General features: G+C 39.5%; 1 protein-coding gene across 4 annotated transcripts in view; it reads left to right on the forward strand.

The window, feature by feature from the left end:
- Positions 1-24,053, forward strand: part of GABBR2 (gamma-aminobutyric acid type B receptor subunit 2) — a 478,089-nt gene that overhangs the window by 171,799 nt on the left and 282,237 nt on the right. For all 4 annotated transcript variants that reach the window (XM_068936292.1, XM_068936293.1, XM_068936294.1 and 1 more), the window contains one exon: positions 19,913-20,083. In XM_068936292.1, coding sequence (XP_068792393.1) covers positions 19,913-20,083 — 171 coding nt within the window. The remainder of the gene's footprint in view (positions 1-19,912; positions 20,084-24,053) is intronic.

Genomic DNA, 24,053 nt, shown 5'->3' on the forward strand with positions numbered 1-24,053 from the left:
TATCAGATGTTGCTATAAAGCAGTTAAGTTTTAAAGTATGCAAATAATGATAATGTCTCTACTGGAATGATGTTTACTACCCTTTGGACTCCTAAACAACTGTGCTCAAAATATGAAATCCCATCTTTCTCATTAAATACATATATTGCTCAGTATGATTATAAGCATATAAGATATATTGCTAAGGTGGACAGTTCTCCTGCCTGTCCTGGGATTAAAACCATGTTGGTCATGAGTTCTTGTGACCTTTTTCTAAGTGAATAGATACCCCATACAGAATTGTATCTTACTTTGCTAAGCACAACTTTGACTCACATGGTAAAGCAAACATGAGCATATAGTAAAGACATGCTCAGTATCAGAGATATTTACATGAAGCTTTTTCTGTTTAGTTATAGTCTGATAAATTTATAATTACCATAGTCACCTTTATTGAACAAAAAAAAATTAAATTTACTTATAGAAGGAAACTACAGTTTTAATGAAAAGATGTAGTTAGATTCATTCACTGATCATTGTATGCAGAACATAACCATGGATTCTTAGAAGGGACGAAAGTGTCTTATTTTCCTCTCCTTGCAGTCATCACTGAATTATAGTCCAGATCCAAGTTTATTCACTGTCTTTTCTAAGCAAGAACTATGAGGCATAACATGGAACTTGAAAGAAACTGGTTCAGCAAAAACTAAAAAACATAGCTCTTTATGTAACGCATGATTAAGCTGCGTATCTCCTTGCTGTGGGTTACTATGCATGCTGAAAGTTACAACTTCAAAAAGTAGCTGGGTTAGATAAATTCATGAAAGGAAAAAACAGGATGAATATTAAATACAAAGACATCAGAAAGATACAGAGCAATCTTTGAGGCACAAATTATTGGAGATTGGGAGTATTCTTTGGCAATGTCTCTAATAATGGCTAAGAGCAGACATATAGGAAAGAGTAGGCATGTAGGTGAAGGTAACAGAGCTGTGTAGATCTTTGCTTTGACTTTGTATGACTGTTCTTCCAATATATTTTTAAGTTTTTGTTGAATGAAAGAAGTGTTTAGCTCAGGTACAGTGAACTGCAGCATAGGTGTTTGCCTTGCTTTCTGAACAACCTTATCAAAGAGCTTTGAAAGTTGTATGGTTTTCCAGTTCAGATTGTCAACTCTCAAGCTTCATGAAGATAAGTGAAGGGACAACTACTTCTTTGTTGCTTATTTTAGCTGAAATCTAAAGTTACTGTCTTGTCAGCTATTGTTATATGAATGGCAGTTTCTGATACATCCAGCTTCTAAATTTCAGAAGCAACGAAATAACTATGATTGCATTTGTGAGATCATGTATTGAAATTATGTGACTCAAATAATGCTATTTTTTCAATGTCAGCCATTTAAATAATGAGACAGTAAGCTAGCTACCTGAGCATGAAATACTGAACAGTAACTGCTTATACAATAAAATGTAAAGGATTGAGGCTGGGTGCTGTTAGTTTGGATTTAGTGAAGATTTTTTTCAAATAATTGTGCATGAGTAGGAGGCTAGGGGGCATCATTCTCATGTGATAATGTATTTACTCTATGATCTATTTGCTGACAAAGTGAGCAATGTAGGGAAATACTATGTATGTTATCCTGCCTTTATAGCTTTATCTCTGAACTGCATGGTAGTGGATTTCACAAGTAATCTTTATGACTGTTTTATTCCATTGATTTATTTTTCTCTTTTAACTTACTTTTATCGCAAATATTTTGAGAAGATGACAAGCATAGAATTTAAGTACACATTCAGGCATTTTAAAATATATTATTTAACCTGTAGACTGCAGGGGTTGTTACTGGCAGCAATTCTGTTTAACTTTTTCATTAATGACCTGGATGATAGTAGAGAGTGCACTCTCAACAAGTTTGCACCTCAGTAGGCTGCAGAGAAGGGTCATCTCTTGAAGTTCAGCAAAGGGGAATGTCAGGTCCTGCCCCTGGGGAGAAAGAACACCAGGCACCCACCCATACAGGCTGGGGGCCAACTAGCTGGAAAGCTGCTTTGCAGAAAAAGAGCTGGGGGTCCTAGTGGACACCAAGTAGGACCTGAACCAGTAATGCATACTCAGGGCAAAGGCAGCCAGCAGCACCCTAGGCTGCATTAGGAAGACCATCGCCAGTGGGCTGAGGGAGGTCATCCTTCCCCTCTCCTCAGCACTGGTGAGGCCACATCTGGAGTGCTGTGTTCAGGTCTGAGCTCCCCAGTACAAGAGACACATGGACATTCTGGAGCGAGTCCAGAGAAGGGCCATGAAGATGATCAAGGACTGGTATATCTGAAGTATGAGGAGAGGCTGAGGGAGCTATGACTGTTTAGCCTGGAGAAAGCAAGGCTCGGGGGATCTTACCGCTGTGTATAACTGTCTGATGGGACGGGGTAAAGAAGATGTAGTCAGGCTGCTGTCCCATGAAGAGACTGGAGCATCTCTCATATAAGGAAGGGCTGAGAGAGCAGGGGCTGTTCACCCTGGAGAAGAGAAGACTGAAGGGGGGATCTTATCAAAGCATTTAAATATCTGAAGGGAAGGTGTCAAGAGGATGGGGCTAAACTCTTTTTAGTGGTGCTAAGGACAAGAAGCAATGGACACAAACGGAAACACAGGAAATTTCATTCAAACATCAAGATGTAATTTTTCTGTGGCAATGGTCAGAAATGGGTACCCATTCTAGGTTGCCTAGAAAATTTGTGTAGTCTCCACCCTTGGAAACAGTCAAAACCTGACTGAATATGGTCCTGAGCAACATGCAGGAGTTGGCTGGACTTTGACCTGAGGCATTGGACAGACAATCTCCAGAGGTCCCTTCCAACCTCAGCTATTCTGGGATTCTGTTATATATTTTAAAATAAATATTTGCTAGTAACGGAAATAATCCTTAGGGATTTTTATTTGTACTTTAATTTAGTAAGTATAAAGACAGTATTTGGCATTAAGGACAGACGTTTCATTTCCACAAATCAAAAATATCCTTAGCTTATACACTTGCAATTTGAGTTCAGTGGTTCAATGGCCATTAGTGTGAGTGTGGCCAGAACCAGCTAAGGGCAAAGTTGCTCCTGTGTCAGGATGTGGGGCCTAGGTCCTCTGCTTCTTCCCTGGCTACCCATCCTTGGCAGCTGTTGGATGAGCTGGGAGGGAGAGGCAGGTCAGCAAGGGCAGGCACCACCTTCTCCAGCCTTTTGAGTTTGACTGCTTGTTCCAGCCTCACCTTCCTATTCTCTTTCTTCCAAGAACAGCTCACAATATTTTCAAGTATTTTTCTTTTTCCTGGATCCGCTAATTGCTTTAAAAGTTTCAGAGAGCAGGTTTTGGGGATTTTGCTTTGTTTTGCTTTTTTGGCTGAGTCTCCTACCATCTCCAGTGCAACTTCATATCTGCGGTGCACCATTTTGTGGTAAGAATCATGACAAACAAGTCTTTCTACCCGTCTGCCTTTCTTTCATCTGTAACTGGCTGCCATAGGAGGTTAATTGTGCCTGACTCCTCAGATCAAAAATCATTTGGATTTGGCTGTAGTATCTGTATAGTAGCTATAATATTCTCTTTCCCTCAGTCCTAAGAGCACAATGCTTTCCCCAAAGCCGTATAGTTTGCTGTAGAGAGAGGTGGGTTACAATTTTATTTCCTTGTCTTTGATTTAGGCATTTAAAATACACTTTCTGTTATATTTCAGCAGTGTTGCACTTATATTTTGGTAGAACATGCAGTAGGCTGACAACAGCGAGTGCTTAAGTCAGTGGCTATTTGTGGTAGCAAAAGTATCATGCCGCAGTCAGACTGTAACAGAGGTATGTTGTCAAGGATAGCCTGTGGCCTAATTCAAAGACAGCTGATATCAATGGAAGGTCAGTGGCAGACTTTGGATGGGCCTGTATGCACCACAGATCTGAGGGCTTTAGCCACATGAATATAAGTACATATGCTTAAAAGGAGCAGGTGCAAGAATGTGGCATTGAGTTGTTTGTATATTGCTTGAGGTATACAGTAAATGAGCTTGCTGATCTTAGGGGGATATCCTATGGAGATGAGGCTGTACTTAATGTCACTACAAAAGATCATCAGATCAGATGGCAAGTCTTGCCCAGCAAAGTAAATAATTGCCCTATAAGTTGCTTTGGGCTGTCAATGCTATATTAGGATGAGAGATGTGGTGAGTAAGGAAAGGATTAAGACTGTTTTGGACACCTGACCTGAGTCTTCAAGTATTTTTAAGATCTATGCTCTACTTACTGTTCTCTGTGGTCCAAATGACCCAGGCTTTTCAGTGGCTATTGACCTCTGAAGTTCCTTAGTTGGACACATGGACATTCACTTAGCTAGATGCCTGTGTCTACATGTCTCAGCCTAAATGCTCACAAAGTCGGGCTTTCAGCATATGACAAATAAGATCAGAATTCCTGCTGGAAACTTATTAATATGTTCACTGCATCTGTCCGCGTTTTGTTTTGCTCATCTTTTTTTTCCCGCCAGCATGTCTTCCTTTTTCTGTGCTCTGAACAGCACCTATTCTGCTCTCTCTCTCTGCGTTTGTTCCTCTATCTATCTTATCCGGTTCTTGAGTTGTCACTTATTTGCTGCCTGGGTTTCCTCCTTGCTTTTGCTTGTTATCTTCAGAGCCTTGCATTGGAATGGGTCAAGATGTAGAATTCAAGCTAGCCTTCTCCTCATCACTCCTTATCTGTTCCCTGGGGGGTGCTTTACTGCTCAAAATAACCTGAATCTCTCTACCAGAGGAAAAGTAGAAGTCCAGTTAGACTGGACTCAGTTAGAAAGAGGTGATCCTACTGTCACTCATAGTTTACCTTCTCCTTTGTTACTGGATAAGTGACCAAATATACCTGGAATCTCAAATCTCAAAGATATAGCTCTCTTTCATTTGGTAGGTAACTGCAGAGATTAAAAAAAAAAAATCATTTATTGTTCATTTAACAAATTCAGCTATTTAATTTCAGAAGATTTCTGAATAACCTGATTGTCAAAAAGAGAGTGAATATAGTTAATTGTGTTTTGTTTTTCTCACAGATGCCCAATACAATATATAGGTTGTTAGTGCATCTCTTGATATGTTTTCATGATAAAGCTGACAGTATTTTAACTGAATGAGATATTTCAGAATTCGGAGTGAATGTATGTTAGCATGGAGTAAAGTCTAACTCTTTAAGAAAACCCATTCTGATCACCATTTTAATAAATATGTTTTCTAAAACCTTCAAATGAATGTTCATACTTATGTATTATATTTTCTGAACTGAAATTGTGACAGTCCCCTTTGTCAACATTCTGCTATCTGTCCCATTAAGTGAGGAGGTACGGTAGGGATAGGAGACATGTTTGTTCTTAGCAGGAATATGTCCAAGAATGGGTGCTTGAAAAAGACCAAAAGAACTCAACAGTACCCAGAATGAAAGAAACCAAAGTCAGTAAATTGTTAAGACTAAGTAGACAAAATCATAAAAGGTATGGTTGAAAAAAAAGGTTGATACATCACAATAGTGTTGGCGAGTGTGGTATAAAAATAAAAGGCAAATCAAAAATCATTGGATCATGAAAGAGATGGTTGGGAAGAGTTGAATGACTTCACATTCCAAAACTAGTAAGCTCTACCAAACACTAATGCATGTACTGAGTTTTCATATGCGAGTACCATCTCTCAAACCAATATGACTCTTGAAATATTTAAGAATAAACTACATGCTTAAGCACTTTCCTGAATCTATGCCAAAAGATCAAGCACAAAGATATTCTTTGTATGTGAAAAATCAGGCTACATTAGGTTTAGTATTACATGGGATTGTGGAGTGTTCTAGTTCAGTTTTGATCTTACCTTGGTATTGGTTATGAAAAATACTGGTAAAAGAGCAGATGGACCAGGACTGTTTTCAAGAGTAGATGGGATTGCAGTGAATAGTTTTATAGACTAAGTGACAAAAAAAGATAATAAGGTCTAGAGAAAACATTCAACTTTCTGCCTGCAGGAACTAGGATGATAGCAACAACTAGGCAAAAATGGTTGAGAGATCTAATTGAAGTGTGCATAATCTTAAATGGTGTAGATAATGTTAATGCTTTCTGCCCAGCATGCATTCTAAGACCAGGGGCAAGTACTGTACTTAAAATCAAATGCAGACATAAAGAAACACTTATTAAATTAATAGTAACCACTGAAGTGACCTGCAAGGCATAGGTATTGAGGAAAACATATTGAGGGTTACTCAGGCAACAATTAGCTGATGTCCTGGAGGCAATGGCACAGCGAGGAAAAGCAAACACTTTATTCCGCTTTGCCAGTGACATTCTAGTAGGGATTTTTGTTTTGTAACTGTACTCGGACCAAGATTGTCTGCCATTTTTTATATTATAGAAATAAATGTTAATGGATCATAAGTTTTCTTATAGCCCTTCAAATTTATAGATTGTAAATGACAGACTATGACTGTCAGCTGAAGAACTATTTTGCCATTTAGATTGTCAGATGCATCTGTATGAACTTTTCCTAGCTATTAAAATGTAGCTTTTTTTCTAACACATCTTAAATCACTATTCACTGCAAATAAAGAAAAGCAAAGCATCAAATATATCTTGGTTATTTCTAATAGCAGAATCTACTATATCACATGTTTATGTCAAATCTATTATAATTGTAATTGGTATTTCTACTGCAAGTTTTTTTTTGGCATTTTTACCCAGGTAAAGGTAGCTCTTGCTGCTGGGCATGGAATTGTTTTTCTTAGGATCTGTACTTATTTTGTCAGCAACATCTGTTGGCAAAGGGAGTTCCCTGAATTTTTACGAGTCTTTATTTCACCATCTCTCCTCCTGCAAGTCCTTGATTGGACAGGACAACCAGGACAACCTCTCTTTATCTATTATTAGATAATGATTAGATAATAATCAGATAGGCAAGATGGGGGAAGGGGAGTGGTATAGTGGCAGGAGAGTCAGTAAAACACCGCTCAAGTCAGGATGCCTCCAGCGGGTACATACAGCCAGGGGAGAAAGCATGCAACATGGCTATGGAGGCTTCTCTTGCACCTCTCCTGGGAATCTTGCATGCTTGACTGGCTCTCTGGAATGCCTGTATACCAATGCACGCAGCATGGGGAATAAACAGGAAGAGTTAGAGCTCTGTGTGCGGTCGCAGGGCCATGATCTTATTGCAGTTACAGAGACATGGTGGGATAGTTCACATGACTGGGATGCTGTCCTGGATGGCTATGTGCTTTTTAGGAAAGACAGGCCAGGAAGGCGAGGTGGTGGAGTTGCTCTTTATGTGAGGGACCAGCTAGAATGTATGGAGCTCTGCCTTGGGATGGATGAAGAGCAAGTTGAGAGCCTATGGGTAAGGCGTAAAGGGCAGGCTAACATGGGTGACACTGTTGTGGGGGTTTACTACAGGCCACCTGACCAGGAGGAAGTCATCGATGAGGCCTTCTACCGACAGCTGGAAGCAGCCTCACAATCACAGGCCCTGGTTCTCATGGGAGACTTCAACCCCCCTGGCATCGGCTGGGAAGACGGCACAGCTAGGCACAAACAGTCAAAGAGGTTCCTGCAAAGCACTGATGATAATTTCTTGACCCAGGTGGTGGAGACGCCAACGAGGAGAGGTGCAATGCTAGACATTGTACTAACAAACAGCGAAGGTCTAGTTGGAGATGTGAAGGTTGGGGGCAGCTTTGGCTGCAGTGACCGTGAGATGGTGGAGTTCAGGATCCTACGAGGAGGGAGCAGGGCAATGAGTAGGATTGCAACACTGGACTTCAGGAGAGCTAACTTTGGCCTCTTCAGGGACCTACTTAGGGGAATGTCCTGGGGTAGGGCCCTAGAAGGAAGAGGGGTCCAAGAAAGCTGGTTAATATTCAAGCATCGCCTCCTCCAGGCTGAAGATGGGTGCGTCCCTCTGAGTAAGAAGTTGAGCAAAGCGGGCAGGAGAGCTGCATGGCTGAGCAAGGGACTCCTGGCCAAACTCCAACAGAAGAAGGAAGTACACAGAATGTGGAAAAGGGGACAGGCCATTTGGGAGGAATACAGGGACGTTGTCAGAGTGTGCAGGGATGCGACAAGGAAGGCTAAGGCCCATTTGGAATTAAATCTGGCAAGGGATGTCAAGGGCAACAAGAAGGGCTTCTTCAAATACATCAGTAGCAAAAGGAAGACTAGAGAAAACGTGGGCCGGCTGCTGAATGGGGCGGGTGCCCTGGTGACAAAGGATAGAGAGAAGGCAGAGTTATTGAATGCTGCCTTTGCTTCAATCTTCACTGCTAAAGGCCAGCCCTCAGGAATCCCAGACCCTGGGGACAAGAGAGGAAGTCTGGAGAAAGGAAGACTCTCCCTTGGTCGAGGAGGATCAGGTTAGAGATCTTTTGTCCAAACCTGACATCCACAAATCCATGGGCCCCGATGGGATGCATCCATGAGTGCTGAGGGAGCTGGGGGATGTTATCGCTAGGCCACTCTCCATCCTCTTGGGAAGGTCCTGGAGAACAGGAGAGGTGCCTGAGGCCTGGAAGAAAGCCAACGTCACCCCAGTCTTCCAAAAGGGCAAGGAGGAGGAGCCAGGAAACTACAGGCCTGTCAGCCTCCCCTCCATCCCGGGAAAGGTGATGGAACAGCTCCTCCTGGAGGTCCTCACTAAGCATCTGGAGGACAAGAAGGTGATCAGGAGTAGTCAGCATGGATTCACCAAAGGGAAATCGTGCTTGACCAATCTGATAGCCTTCTCTGATGGGATGCCTGGCTGGGTAGATGAGGGCAGAGCAGTGGATGTTGTCTACCTGGACTTCAGCAAGGCTTTGGACACTGTCTCCCATCACCTCCTCGTAGGGAAGCTCAGGAAGTGTGGGCTAGACGAGTGGACGGTGAGGTGGCTTGAGAACTGGCTGGATGGCCGAGCTCAGAGGGTTGTGGTCAGTGGTGCAGAGTCAAGTTGGAGGCCTGTGGCTAGTGGTGTCCCCCAGGGGTCAGTCCTGGGTCCAGTCTTGTTCAATCTATTCATCAGTGACCTGGAGGAAGGGACAGAGCGCGCTCTCAGCAAGTGAGCTGATGATGCTAAACTGGGGGGAGCGGCTGACACACCAGAAGACTGTGCTGCCATTCAGAGGGACCTGGCCAGGCTGGAGAGGTGGGCGGAGAGGAAGCTCCTGAAGTTCAACAAAGGCAAGTGCAAGGTCCTGCACCTCGGGAGGAATAGCCCCATGCAGCAGTACAGGCTGGGGGCTGACCTGCTGGAAAGCAGCCCTACGGAGAAGGACCTGGGAGTGCTGGTGGACAACAAGTTAAGCATGAGCCAGCAGTGTGTCCTTGTGGCCAAGAAGGCCAATGGTATGCTGGGGTGCATGAGGCAGAGTGTTGCCAGCAGGTGGAGGGAGGTGATCCTCGCCCTCCCCTCAGCCCTGGGGAGGCCTCACCTGGAGTACTGTGTCCAATTCCAGGCTCCCCAGTGCAAGAGAGGCATGGCACTACTGGAGAGAGTCCAGCGGAGGACTACCAAGATGATTAGAGGGCTGGAGCACCTCTCCTAGGAAGAAAGGCTGCGAGAACGGGGCCTGTTCAGCCTGGAGAAGAGAAGATTGAGAGGGGATCTCATAAATGTGTACAAGTATCTGAAGGGGGAGTGTCAAGAGGCTGAGGCCAGCCTCTTCTCTGTGGTGCCCAGCAACAGGACAAGAGGCAATGGGCACAAACTGAACCACAGGAAGTTCCATCTGAAGATGAGGAAAAACTTCTTGACTGTGAGGGTGACAGAGCATTGGCACAGGTTGCCCCGAGAGGTAGTGGAGTCTCCTTCGCTGGAGATATTCCAAACCCGTCTGGATGTGATCCTGGGCAATATGCTCTAGAGGACCCTGCTTGAGCAGGGAGGTTGGACTAGATGATCTCCAGAGGTCCCTTCCAACCTAAACCATTCTGTGATTCTGTGATTAGAGTAGGTGCAATTCTGAGTAAATGATGTCAGACTACTCTTTAAATACTTTTGGTGCAGTGCTGAGATATCAGAAAAGCTACAGAACTGAAAAAGAAGGCAAATGAACCCAGTCATTGCGGTGATATTGCTCCCAGGACCTCTCTGACCTGTGGTGCTCCATGCAAAGGAAACAGTTTATTTTCATATCACCATATTGCTTTCAATTAAAAAGTCTGGGATTTCTTGGTTAGATTTGAAACCAAAGAATGAGGGAATAAACAAACTGATAATTCATGCTGTGCAGAAAGTATTTCTGAAAGAATTTCAGTAAATCATGAGTTAACACTGTTTGCCTTATTTCTTCAGATGCCTTATTTGCAGTAAGAGAAATAAAAGAGAGAGAAGAAAGAATTGGAATTGTATTAGGGTGTCCATTCCCCACAGAAGAACTTGGGAATTCTCATATTAAATCAATAATGGATGAACAATCCATCTCTGTTTCTAATAGAGTGCAGTGTTGATTTGTTCACAAGAATGATAAGACACCCCATATTACACAGTTAAGATAGGGGAAGTTTATTGGGGAAGTTTCTTTCTCCTTTAGATAGCTTATTTAATAATCTAAATGCAGATAGAACAGCTGTAGTTTTAATATGTGTTAGCTGGATGAAGTATGCCGAACCAACAATACTAATAGAGTGATAATAGTTTTGGGCAGACAGCCAGGAACAAGCTGTTGTGAACAGATCTCAGTGGAATAATTTTTCTTGGTGGTGGTGGTGGTAGTGGTTTTGTTTTTTTTTTTTATGACATACGGCAGTATAGCCTGTTTTATCAAAGCTGAAATATTTTACAAAGATGTTGGGTTTCACTAAATTTTGAGGCTCTGTTATAGAGAGGAGACAAACAAACTGGGTAGTTAGGGTATGAGTATGGGAGACTGCTTGACTTGGGATAAATAACAGTGCTGTGACTGAAGCAGAGCAGGGATCTGAAGCTAAATTCTGGTATAATCCAGGCCAGTAGCCAAATGCTAAGCAACTGAGTGTGACAGGCAGAGATTTACAACTTTTCTCCAATGCAATTCCATTTATGAGAATGCTCAACAATGCTCAAAAGATGTTTATGTTTTATTCTGTTTGGAAATGATAACAAATTTCAGAACTACAGAAGTTGCTGCAAAGTTTATTTACAGTGCTCTGGTCCACCTCTAGCAGTAAAGGTAAAAGTAAAACACCTGTACATAATATAGGTCTGAAAATATTTTTTGGAGAGTAGAAAAGACAATTCATGATTGCCAGAATTATTCCCTTACTACTTTCAAAAGAATAGTCAGAGGAGATAAACAATGAAAAAAGGAAGTCAACTGGAGGATAGAAGCTATTTCTCTTCATTAATAGTGAAAGAATCAAGTTAGAACTAATGCTAAATTGGGATGTGGTAATCTACTTGAGATGACTGTTCTGCTTCATGTTCAGATGGCTAACTACTTGGATACTGTATAAATGACAAAATCTTTTTCACCCTGGTTGCGCTGTTAACCACTGAATTGGACAGTCTGCCTAACTCCATGATATATTTTCCTGGGCATAGCTTAGAAGTAAGGTGAATTTATTAGGTTTGTTAGGCAGTACTTATTAGACTGGATCCCATTACTTGGACTTGGATTTGATTTGTAATTTTCTTCTGCTCTAAACACTAATAACTCTTTTATTTTCTGTTCACCTGAAATGTTGTTCAAGGAATAACTTTAACTCAGTCTTTCTATGAAGTTCTGAAATGTAGGCTGCGGCTGGTGTGAACAGATGGATGGAAATTTTCATCTTGCAACCCAAGAAGCAGATGAAGCACTAATGCTAATGTTTAGATCATCTTCATTCTTTTCAGCAGATCTGCTACTGTTTTCAACTATTGTTCAGCCTCTCCATTACCTCAAGACAAAAAATCTCTGCTGAGGATTAATTCAATCATATTCTTAAACATAAGCCACAGACTATACCGGAGTAGTAGATTTTAAAGTCCAAAGACAAAATTGTATCATCTGATCTGACTTCCTGTACTAAGACATTTTCAGTCCCTGTCATATCATTTTGGGAGTATGTGAAGCTATCCAAACTGGAAGCCAACATGACTGAGCTTCTTTCCATAAGCCTTTTCTCATATGGATTTTATTTTATCTAAACCCGTTTCTATCCTTAAAAATATTGATTCATTCAGTAGCCAGAATTACTTCCTGAAATGTCTCCAGAACAGCATGCAGATGAATATTATGCTTATTGTGATTGGATTAATTCACTGGAATGTCATCAGCATCCCAGCGGGTGCCTTCCAACCTTGAGACCAGCTGGAAATTCTTTTTCTGGAAACTCTCAGGTGCCAAAGGCAGTCAGTGGAAGCAATCTGAGACACAGAATTAATGAAGGTAGCAGCAGATGATATCGGGCAGGAGTGTTTGGCAAAACATCATGGCATCTAATTTTAAAAAGAACAGTAGCTCTAATCAGATGAGTAATGTGTTATGGATGATGAAAAGGGTGTTCGTCCATGAGATACATTTTTGTCCAATGTGTTTAATCCAATGTGTATTTTTGTGTTCCCATTTGGATGGGGCATCCTGCCCAATCACCAGCTAATGAGCCATCACAGAGATTCTTCCAGACTTTTACTTTGCTCTTGCAACTGTGGTAATGAAAGTCCACATAGAGTTAAGAGGGCATTTTTTAATGTTATATTAGCTTTATTTGTTATAGCACTGACATTTGTCTAGTCCCATGAAATCTTCTGAATGTAAATATGATGGCGTCTACAGAGCTTTCATTCAAGGAAATACTATAAGTACTTAAAACAGTTAAAAAATGTTTTTTATTTACCAGTCTTGGAAAAGCTTCCCTTCTTGTTATAGTTTCTTTTTATAGTCCCACTTCTTTTTCTTTCTGCTTATGTTTGTGAGTCACCTGTGCTACTGGGGATCAGGATTACAGTATAACTAGGAAGGAAGATTGCAATGCCTCTGTCAATGAAATTGCTGTGCTCGGCTTCTTATGTCAGAATATTTTCCAAATATGTGGGTGTCTGTGACCATCTTTCCAATGCAAAGTCCACATACCTGTTCTGTTAGTCATCCATCAAAGCCTCTTATATGATATGTTTTGTGCACTGGATTGGGAAGAGGTGGCCTTGTGTATTGCCTTTTTCATATGTATTCATGTATTCCTTAAGGTTACCTTCAATACTCTCTTTGATTACATATTGCTGTTTTCTTATTCCAAATACTATTATTACATTAAAGTTGCATTCATAGCTTGACTAGAGGTAAAATCAAGTTCAGTAGTTGCATGACTGCACATCTGGGCAAGCTGGCTTATGCAGTAGGCTTACCATTAATCTTCCAAAGTTGACTAATGTTTAACCTAAAATTTTATAATTTGCGTCTTTCAATATTTATTAAAAATATACATAATTCATCAATTACTTTTCAATTGAAAATGCAATATAATGGTTAGACGTTAATCCAGTCTCTGACTCTGGGTTAGGAGTGTATAGTTTCAGTCTTGATGTGACATCATCTAATACTGTCTCAAGATTTGTAGCAGGCAAATCATTTAACTTTTTCTTATTCAATAGTTTCCACTCCAGTACTTCTATCTCCTGGGACCATCAAGTCATCACCTACCCATACTCAAGTATTATTATTATTGGCACTGGTTTGTCAAAGCTTTAGAGCTGCTGGCAAGGCACACAAAACAGTGTTACAGTGTTGCAAGTAGACGTTCCCACAAACTATTTTCTTCCTGAGTTTTATCCTTGCAATTTTCCTCTGAAAAGGTTCTATATGTACAATCCTTTACCATTGTATGAGTATTTTCTATGGAGTTTTCTGACATTCTGCTTTCTTTTTAGAAACAATCATTTACATTTTCCACGTTCACAGAGAAAACGAATTCCTAATTAAGCGTACATCACACGCAATCTTTAGTTACAATGATAATAAATGACTTCACTGATAGATTGAATCAGCAGTATACATCCTGGTTAGCAGTGTTGATTTATCAGCATAATTCAGCTTTCTAGAAGAGGTACAGGAAATATGGGCTCTATCTGTCATTTATATGTGAGGTATATGTATAACTCCCTGTCAAGACTTATTTTGCAGCAACAGGTGCAGATTTGATTTTCTAGGGGTTGTTAATAAAACACTAGTCCCAGACATGGTGTAGAACCCTAGGAAAATTAAACTAATCTCTCTGGTGCTCAGTAAGCTAATCTTTCACATCCATGAACATGAATCATTTATTTTAGCAGATGACATTTTATTAAAAGGAAATTACCCTGTTACCTCCCTTCCCTTCCCTTCCCTTCCCTTCCCTTCCCTTCCCTTCCCTTCCCTTCCCTTCCCTTCCCTTCCCTTCCCTTCCCCCTTCTCCTCCCCTCCTTTCCCCTCCCCTCTCCTCCGCTCTGCTCTGCTCTCCTATCCTCCATGCCTACAGCGTGTAGCTTTGACTGTTTCACAGCCGCCTTCTTTGGAAAGGCAAGCAGCCGGCCAGACTGGGATTGCTGGGTCTGGTCATTCTAGCCCTCGTCCCACCAGCGGAGAGGGGTGTCCTTCGAGCTGCAGGGGAATTTGTGGTGGAAGACGCTTCTGTTCCTTTAGCTGTTCTGCTCCACTGTCAACTCTTCACTGTGTTTATCTAACTATAATAACTTTGCTAAGGGTTTCTGTTATTGATTTAGCTCGGCTAATACAGTTCTTCTGAATAAAAGGGACTCTTAACAGATTATTAACTGTTGCCTTAGATTAGGGTGACTGTTTGCCCCAGGGAGAGTTCAGCATTCTTATTTTCCATAGACTTCTGTACACTATTACTGTGACAGACTTTTAACAGAAATGTTTCCTAGAAGAAGATAGATTTCCTTTTCTGGCAGCTTCCCTTCCCTCTGGAATTCTTGGGAGTGGAAAGTTGCTTCAGTCATCCATTCTCCAACCTCTGGACTTTTATATGTAGCATACATAAGCTGCATGTAGTGTTTGTTTTTCTAATTTTGTTTCAGCTCTGTAATACCCCTCTCCTCTTACATAATTCTTAGTCTTTCCCATTAATTTCATTAGTATTGCATGCCATTTTCTCAAATGAATATTATCATCTTACCATTCCTGCCTGTATACTGACTTTCTTTCAGGGAATGCACAGTTGGAGCTCCCTAATGTTGGAGCGTGCTTGCTTTAACTTGCAAGCACTTTGGGTTGATGTTTGTAGCTTAATCTACCATGCCTCGTTTCATGCTCGTGTAGGATCATAGTGCTCACTTTTACTCCCATTGTGCAGAATTGTTCCTTTCTACACTTTAAGAACTTTTTTTCATCTCACTGTATTTACATATCCTTTCAATGAAACAGCAAAATTAATGTTTTCCTCTTTCATAAAGTATCTTGTTTCTGAAGAAAATTCAATTTGCCAAAACATATGCCTGACCCTGACATTGCACTACTACAAACCTGAGCGTAAGCATACTGCAAAACATCAGAGTGACTTATAGAGTTACAACGGCATTAGTATAGTTAAATCTCACTAATTAAATATGATTTTCAAGTACTCAGATCAAAGGCGTGAAATCTGGGTTCTGAAGAATTTGGTGAAAGTTTTGACACTGGCTTCGATGGGGTTGAGACTTCCTCTGAAAGACTGCCTCAAGGTCATCCTGTATAGACCTCTCTAGCTAGCTGTTCTTTCACTCCTGTGTGGTCTGTGTGGTATATTATAGGGAGAAGAGCTAAAGCTCTTTCCATTCATAAGCTAAACATATAAATAAAACAACTTAAATACATACTTGAAAGTCCTTTTATAACGATTCCTCTCATACTGACTTCTGTTTTGAATGATCTAGGGTATTAACAATATTTTTCTTTTTTGACCCAAAGACATTTTAAAGACAAAATTTGCTCTGATGAAATTCTGCTAGCTATATAGCCCCTTAATAAAGTGATCACACAAGCAATAGAAATCATTAAGAAAGTCAGAAATAGTGCATTTTTTTCTGTTAAATAAAGTCTTTCACTTGAGAATTTGTGCAGACATAACTGAGATGTTAAGGTAGCAGAATATTTACAAAATCATGTCTTTTATGAAGAAATAAACACTGTTTGAATATCTTAGTCTCTTTAGTTCTCATTTTGTACTATACTATAGTTAATATTCTTATATAAATGCTAAGCAATATCTTACTTTCCTTCTGAAACTTTTAAACTCTGTCTCACCTCTGAAATCTCCATCTGAGTCATAGCTTACATATGTTTCCTAACTTAAACTCATTTTAAGTTCACAAGCAGTTGCTCATAGACAGCCAGGCATGCAATAACATGCACATTTCCTAAAGAAAGATTTCCCAAGGCTGACCTGAGAAGTAGCATCAGTTTTATTGACAATATTCAAGCCGATATATATAAGCTCGTATATGCTCTTTCTCTCTCTGTTTCTGCATACACATATGGACAGAGCCTGCTTGTGCGTGCACACGATTGTGGTATATTAACTTGGTATATATCCAGTGTGTCCTACATTTTATAGCAATTTGAAAAAGCTTTTCTTCTGTCTTTCATCCCTCCTTGAAGTTTGCCTGTTGGCCATCACCTTTAGCAGCCTAGGTAAATTAATTTTCTGTGAAATAATGACATCATACACCCCACAGACATTTATTGATGAGTTATAACCTTGCTTATGAGATTTTTCTGTCCCACTCTTCCTCTGTGTAGGGGAGGCAGCTTTGTAACACCTGTAACTAAAAAATTTTAGCAATGCATGAATATGCTGTGGAAATTCAGTAATGTGAAAAATGCTATCTTTCTGATTTGCAAAAAGTTATATGAGCAGTAGTAGGATTGCCATTCATCCAGATTTTTGACTAAAAGTTATAAAAAGAAATTCCCCAAAATAAGTGGAATCAGATCTCCATGGCTTTTAGTCCTGTAGAATGAAGAAACTAGGAAAAGCTTTTCTTTCAATACGTCTCATGTTTCAAAACACCAACAAATAAACATTAGCCCTCAAATACAGAGGATTTACGTTCAGTTAGCAAGTGCCATGCCATCTCAATGCATATATGGATGGCCCATGTTGTGAACTTGTCACTGAATCATCAGCTAATTTAAAGCTTTTATTATGAATATTTTGCTGATATTGCCAGATAAACATGCTCTATCACACACTTTTTCAGTAAGTCTACAGTGTGTCAATGTGTTTATTTATGAATATGATCTTTTCTTTGCTTCTTTTTAAAACATAGTGTGTTTATTCTTCTTCCTTTGACCTCTCTGTCTCTTTCAGTGATGAATATTATGTGCTGGTGATTGCTGGGATGGATTTACTGCATATCCCCAAATACTTATAGGGATGATTTAACTTACCTTTTCTGAGAAAGAAAAAAAGTGGACTAGCATAACTATTTCAGGTTATTCATCCATATCTCACGAGTGCCTTACGAGTGGCAAAGTGATACAGAATAAGATGAACCATTGATTATGTGAGGCTTGAAAGAAAGGCCTCTGCACATATCTTTCATTCTAAAATGTTTTTGAGCATGAAGCACAAAAGCATTTTATGTTTTAATAAAACCTGCCTTCAAAAAGAAAATGAAAAGGAATGACCTTTTGTAACTCAGATGTTAGCATTGTTACACATAAACCTGGATTCATCTCACCTCACTTTACATGGCTCAGCCATCTAAGTTATGAATCTTCATCTTTCTTTAGCCAATGAAGAGCAGGAATATTTGAATCACTCTAGAATTGTATGTTTTCCATCATTGTTTCTCAAGGGAATTAAGAGCAATTAAGATCCTAATTTAGGCACCTTTTTTTTTCAAGTCACTAAAACATCTAAGGACGAATCTGGACCATCTTGCCTATATCACAGATCTTTCCATCTTACGGCTGTGGAGTAGCTCCAAATTACCGAGGTATTCTGTACTTTTGTTCAGAAAATATAGTGTTCTGTGTGTGAGTCTTAGTTAGGCGGACCTTGCATATTTTGCTTCTCACTACTGTGACTTCAGCCTTGCGCTTCATTTATTTACAGCAAAAGTCTTGAGGAATTCTTTTTCTTAAGGATCAATCAAATTGTATTCAATATAAAACCATAATGACTTGAAAAGCAAATCCTTTGCAGTTGTCAGACTGCAGGCAGCCAAGCTGCTGAGAGGTATTCTTCTTCATGCTGGATTTCTAAAGTAAATTTCCTCTCTCTTTCAGTCATAGATGGAGGCCTTTATTTATGCTTTCATTATGCAGTATATACACAATGTTCAGCATTAGACAACTAAACAGAAATGTTGTCTTGTAGGTATAACTAGGCATCTCCTCATTCTTGTTCCCTTGAAATTAGTTCTTCACTAGCTCACAGCAGGTTACTAAATGTTATAAAGTGCTGAATTAACCAACCATCGCTATTTTGGAAAATCAAGGCTACAAGATCACAGTATATAATAGTGTACTTCCTTCACAAAATCTAACAAAAGAGCTATTGCTATGCTAAAAATGTTTTACATTAGACTTACATGGCAAAATAAGAAGTCTTAAAAATCCTCTCTAGTTGCTCACTAGCAAAGAAAAGGAATCTTTTCTTTCTCAGTGCTAGACTGTAAACCGTCCAGCTATTCATGTTTTCAGCTGTTTGGATTTCAGGTTTTATAGTTAGGAAAATAAATTATATTCAGTCTTAGGAAGTTATAATAATGCAATATGTTCTTCTTGGGTCTAAAATAAGGTAGAGGATGAGTCCTGTCTCTGCTAGGCTAAATATAGATTTTATAAACATGAAGAAATGTTTAGATCTGTTATTTTAGATTAGGCTTATCTATTGTGAAATTCAAAAGAGGATTTTGGGCCCAATTATACTGAATGTTTGACTGAAAAAACGTATAAACTTAATATTATGATTGTATGCACTTATATAAGTTTGAACTCACCTCCACTTTTTGACTCTATTAACTTTGAAAGATTTAACATAACTGTATTAGGGAGTTTATTTTTTTACAGTTAAACCAATTTGCATTAAATCAGTACTCTAAAAAAACCTCAGTAACCATGTGTGAGTGATGAAGGCTGAGAGGCACATTCACAGCATCTTTAAATATATAGCAGGAAATAACAAAAAGTATCTCAGGAATAGGAGCATTTTCAGAAAGTGAATATGCAGGCACACTCTGCATAATACTTCCTGAAAATCATTCACAAAAACATGCTACCTTTAATTTGTACAGAAGAATTCAATGAAGTTTTCTGATTTATTGCATTTAAAGGTTTTGTCTTTTCTTTCATTACAAGCACTCTTAACCTGTGTACCAGTTTTGGTGTTTTTGCATGTGTAGAATTAGCCACATTGACAACACAGATGACTGGGAGCTGCTCCAGTGAAGGAAACTGGGAACGAAGTAAGCTTCTGAGGTCTAGTCTTGGCTGCCATAACCATTCTCTCCATTTAAGGCACCTAAAGCTGTTCTACTACCGGAAGATTACCTGAAGAGGTGCTACAAATATTCAGCCCATACTTCATAGAAATAAAGGTTTTGAGAATAGGCCCTTGAATCTATTCTCAATTTTTATTGAGACAGTGTAGAGGGAAGTTGACAGGGAATTTATCATAGAGATTTATTCCCTTAGAGATTCTCGCCCTGGGCAATATGTAAGTGGGATGATCTCAAACAGAGGATTTTACACCATTAATTTTAATGATTCCCTGGTTTAACTTTGTAGCAGGTGGTTTGTAGAGCTAAGGTATTTAAAGATTCCATCTAAAAATATTGAAATCTTTTCTTTCTGTGAGTAAATCATTCTAGTAAGACTTCCAAATTATATGATGATGAAAATTCTCCAGATGTCAACAATTTTTGAATTTTGCCTAGTTGCACTGAGAAGAATGAAGTTTTTCTTCAGCTAGCTACTAGATGACTCATGATGACTTTCACTTCTTTGTTGTTGTTTTTTTTTTTCAGCTTTCATTTGCAGCAACAACCCCAGAGTTGGCAGATAAGAAAAAATATCCTTATTTCTTCCGGACAGTGCCATCTGACAATGCAGTGAATCCAGCAATTTTGAAGTTACTCAAATATTATCAGTGGAAGAGAGTAGGAACTTTAACCCAGGATGTACAAAGGTTCTCTGAGGTAAGACTTGAATAATTTCCAGTACAAAAAGGGAGCTTCTAAATCAGACTTCCAAGGAGCCATTTCCTCCATTAATAGCAATTTAGTAAAAAGAGACAGACCCACTGTTTCAGTTTTGCTTGGTTTTGTCTTACTAGGTCACATTTGTTGCATTCAGTAAACTTAATTCCCTTATTAGACTAGCTATGGTAAAAAATACTAATGCTTTGTCTTGACTGTATTTTTACACTAAGATAATTGCATCCAAGTTCAAAAGTTACAAAAATTACTTTTTTTGTAGCAAGGGATCCTTTAGACCTTTCACTTGCAGAAGTGTATGAATTTGAAGGCGGCTTGTGTCTTGTCATTGGTTAAGATAAGGGAGAAATTAAATCTCATTTCATCTTTACCTTTCTTTCATGCTTTTTATTATTTATTATAAGCATCAGTCTGAACATTTCTATATTGAGACAAAATCTGCTAAATCTATGGCTGAAAAGTTGTATGGTGGAGGAACTTACTGAGGTAGAAATGACTGCAGCCTCCAGGACTGGTAAAAGCAAGTATTATCTACCCTCCAAACCTCTGTGTTTTACCTTGAGCAACATTTTAGTCACAGAAATTGATAGAAACTATGGACTGAGTGTCTTAAACATGCTATTAGAAACACAGGAATAAAGAGAAAATAGCCTGTAAGTAATTGGGAAGACAAAGGAAAGAGTTGGTCCATTAAGTGACAAGGAGGCAGACCTAATATAGGATGCCAATGAAAAAAAATACTGTTTCACAGTTGTTATTTTTCTCCTTCCTCAGCATTCATTAGAAAAGGCTGACTAGTCTAAAGACTAATGTAATTAACACTAGTGAAGAGGGGTAAGAACAGGTTAGTGTCTGCTTAGATGAGTTAGATATTTTCAAATTGTATGGAGTACTTAAGAAATCTAAGAATCTTCACTTACAGACTTTGAGATTTCAAGGAGAGCAGGTAGAATATTGCAGGGGAAGGGAAAAAAATCTCTGCATCTGTCTTTCCAAAAAGAAAACAAAGACCTCAGTAATTATGGACCAGTCACCTAAATTCAATTCCTGGAAAGATGCTTGAACAGATGATCTATTTGGCATCATCCTGAAGAGAACAAGGTGCTAAACAATGGCCAAAATGGATTTGTCAAGAATAAATCATGTAAAGCAATATTAATAATAATTTCCTTCTATGACAAGATAATAGGTCTCAAGGAGATGGGTAAGGGATGAATGCAATATTTTATGTCTTATAAAATGTCAAAGGCGTTCCAGAAGAAGACTCTAGGCGAACTGTTCTTGAGAAAGATACTGTAAGATCAGTCTCTAACCCATATGCTTTCTACCACTGTTAATCATGTTACCCATCAAATAAAAGTCGACTTTTTTAGATGAATGCTGAAACAAAAACTAACAAAAAAGCATTATATGCTTTATCCTTCTCTGGCTTGGAATAATAATTTCAAGAAGTGGTTATTGGTGGTTCATTGTCAAACAAGAAAGATAAGGTTCTATCAAGTGGATTTCTGCTTCTGGTATGACTCTGTACTCATAAGCAATCTAGATAGCAAAATAGAGAAAGCATTTATTAAATCTGCAGATGATGCCTACTTGGAAAAAGGTGCAAGCACTTTGCATAGAACAGGATTAAGTTTCAGAATGATCTTGATAAGTAAAGAAAGATTTAAAAATAAATAGTATATAAATGAATAAGTGCAAAATACTAGATTTAGATAAACAACTGTATTAATGAAGAATGGCTATCTAGGCAGTAATCTCCAGAGAAAGATACAGGAAGCACTACAATGGATCACATATTGGGTGAGAGCTAAGAATGCCAGGCTACTATAAAAAGTAGGAAAGAAGCAAATAGCTCCTATTTCCCCACCTAGTGTTGAAGATAGCTCTAATTTCCCCACTTAAGACAAAATAAACCATCATCTCTGAGCGCTAGTTAGACGTAAGTTAGAACACTGTGTTTAGTTTGGATTTCAAGAAGGATGTGGATGAGGGAGGTCTATAAAAGAGTTATGAAAATCTAGAAAGGTATCTTATGAGAAAGACTGGAAGAATTGGATTACCTCAGTGAGATGTCTGAGAGAAAATATGGTAACACTTTTCAAATATGTAGACATAGCTTCAAAGACAAAGGGGATAAGAAGTTTTCCATGCTTATGATGCATTGTACAAAAATAACAGACAAACTGCAGGAAGGAAAATTCAGGTTACACATCAGGGATTTCTTTTTAGTAGTAGGAAAACCAGAACAGTGGGATAGACTGGGTAGGTTGTTGAACCTCCATCATGAAGCTTCTTTAGGAAAAGTCTAAACAAACATGATATAGGTATTCTCAGTCTTCCTCTGGGACAGGTAATGAAAGATCCAGTTAACTCTTCACTTGAATTCAGGTGACTTGGAGAGCATGTTAAGCCCCTAGTCTTTGAAATGATTAGGGCTCAACCCTTCCTTGTTAACTTCATGCAGAGTTTCTCCTTTTCCTTCATGTTCCAGTGCAGACAATGAAATTACAGGAAAAACTGCAGGAAATAATTAATAGGTGGTCAGGGAGCAGCGAGGGCCAGATGCTTCCAAAGGGTTGGGGATCTGGGAGTCAAGGGCAGGGCAGGAGCTGTGCCAGCCAGGACCTAGTCCCACTGTACCTGTGCGAGGCAAGCAGAACAGACCCAGACATCATGTCCTCCTTCAACCAGGGGTCTAGATAATTAGGTAAGTTCGTGGTGATGAGGAAGGTCTGAGGTCCATCTGGGAAGTAAGTCTGCAGGTTAGGAGCAGGTTGAGTGATTGTCAGGCAGGTCCATTGTGACAAGGCAGGTCCAAGGTCCAGACAGGAAATCAGTTTGCAGGTCAGGATCCAGATCTACCAGGTCCATGTCCGGGCAGGGGAACAGCTGTGGCTGAGCTGGAGACCAGGACTCCTCCAATATAGCTCAGGCAGGGACTGGAGGCCCTGGGCTGAGCTTAAAAAGGGCTCCTGGGCATAGGGACAGAGAGTGTTGGTGGAGGTCTCAGGGTCATTTAGGGCCTATTAGTGCCTTCAGGGCCCTGTCAAAGATCTGTATGTGCTCTTTGAAATATCAGTTTTTCCTTTAAAGGAACATCAGGCAAAACTGGCCTTCTAAGTATAGTCTAAACTATATTTGTTTTCCTAACATTTTTTGAAAGTGACAAAATACTCAGTTGAATAACATCTTAAACTTTTATCTTTGGTGTAAAATCCCCAAAAGTTTAGGCTGCGATTCTTCTTTTCTATTAAATGCCACCAAGCAGGAAATAATAACTGAATGGCATCTCTTTACTCTTGTATAAAATAAGCAGAAATCAATGGGCCTATGTAGTAACTCAGGAGGTTTTACTTTCAGCAGCAATTTGTTCTCTATGTAATTTCCTGCGCTCTCCTTATTTTTTCTGTTTCTGGCAAAGAGTGTATCAGTTTGACAAATCTCATTTTCTTCTTTTATCTAAAACACTGCATATCTGTCTGAATTTCCTCCAGCTGCCCTTCCACCTAAACATATGGGGGGACAGAGACTGCGTTCTTGTTCATGTTATATAAGAAAGAGATCACATCCCTTTCCTGTGTGAAAGAGACTTCACATCCCTTTAGTGTAGTCATCAGGAACGCAAAGTGCCTCTCATCAGCAGCTATATAGTTCCAGGTTCTGTGGCTGACATTATTTCCAAATTACTTTTTTTTGTGTTTAGTTTGATCACTGTCTCCTGTCTCTTGCAATTTGTGCTATGATCTTATATCATGAAGAATGAAGTTCACCTAACTTGTCCACACTCTGTCAACTGGCTCTGAAAGTCATAAAGCTGTTTGTTGTCTTACCTTTTTTTATAATGAGGGAGTCATCTCAATTGCTTAGATTTTTAAGTCTAACTCTTAGCTTATCTCTGGAGGTCAAAATTACTGAGCATCTCTTTCTTCTGTTACAGCTGTTTCCTTTG

Source organism: Struthio camelus, chromosome 2 (assembly GCF_040807025.1).
Source record: "Struthio camelus isolate bStrCam1 chromosome 2, bStrCam1.hap1, whole genome shotgun sequence".
Lineage (NCBI taxonomy): Eukaryota > Metazoa > Chordata > Aves > Struthioniformes > Struthionidae > Struthio > Struthio camelus.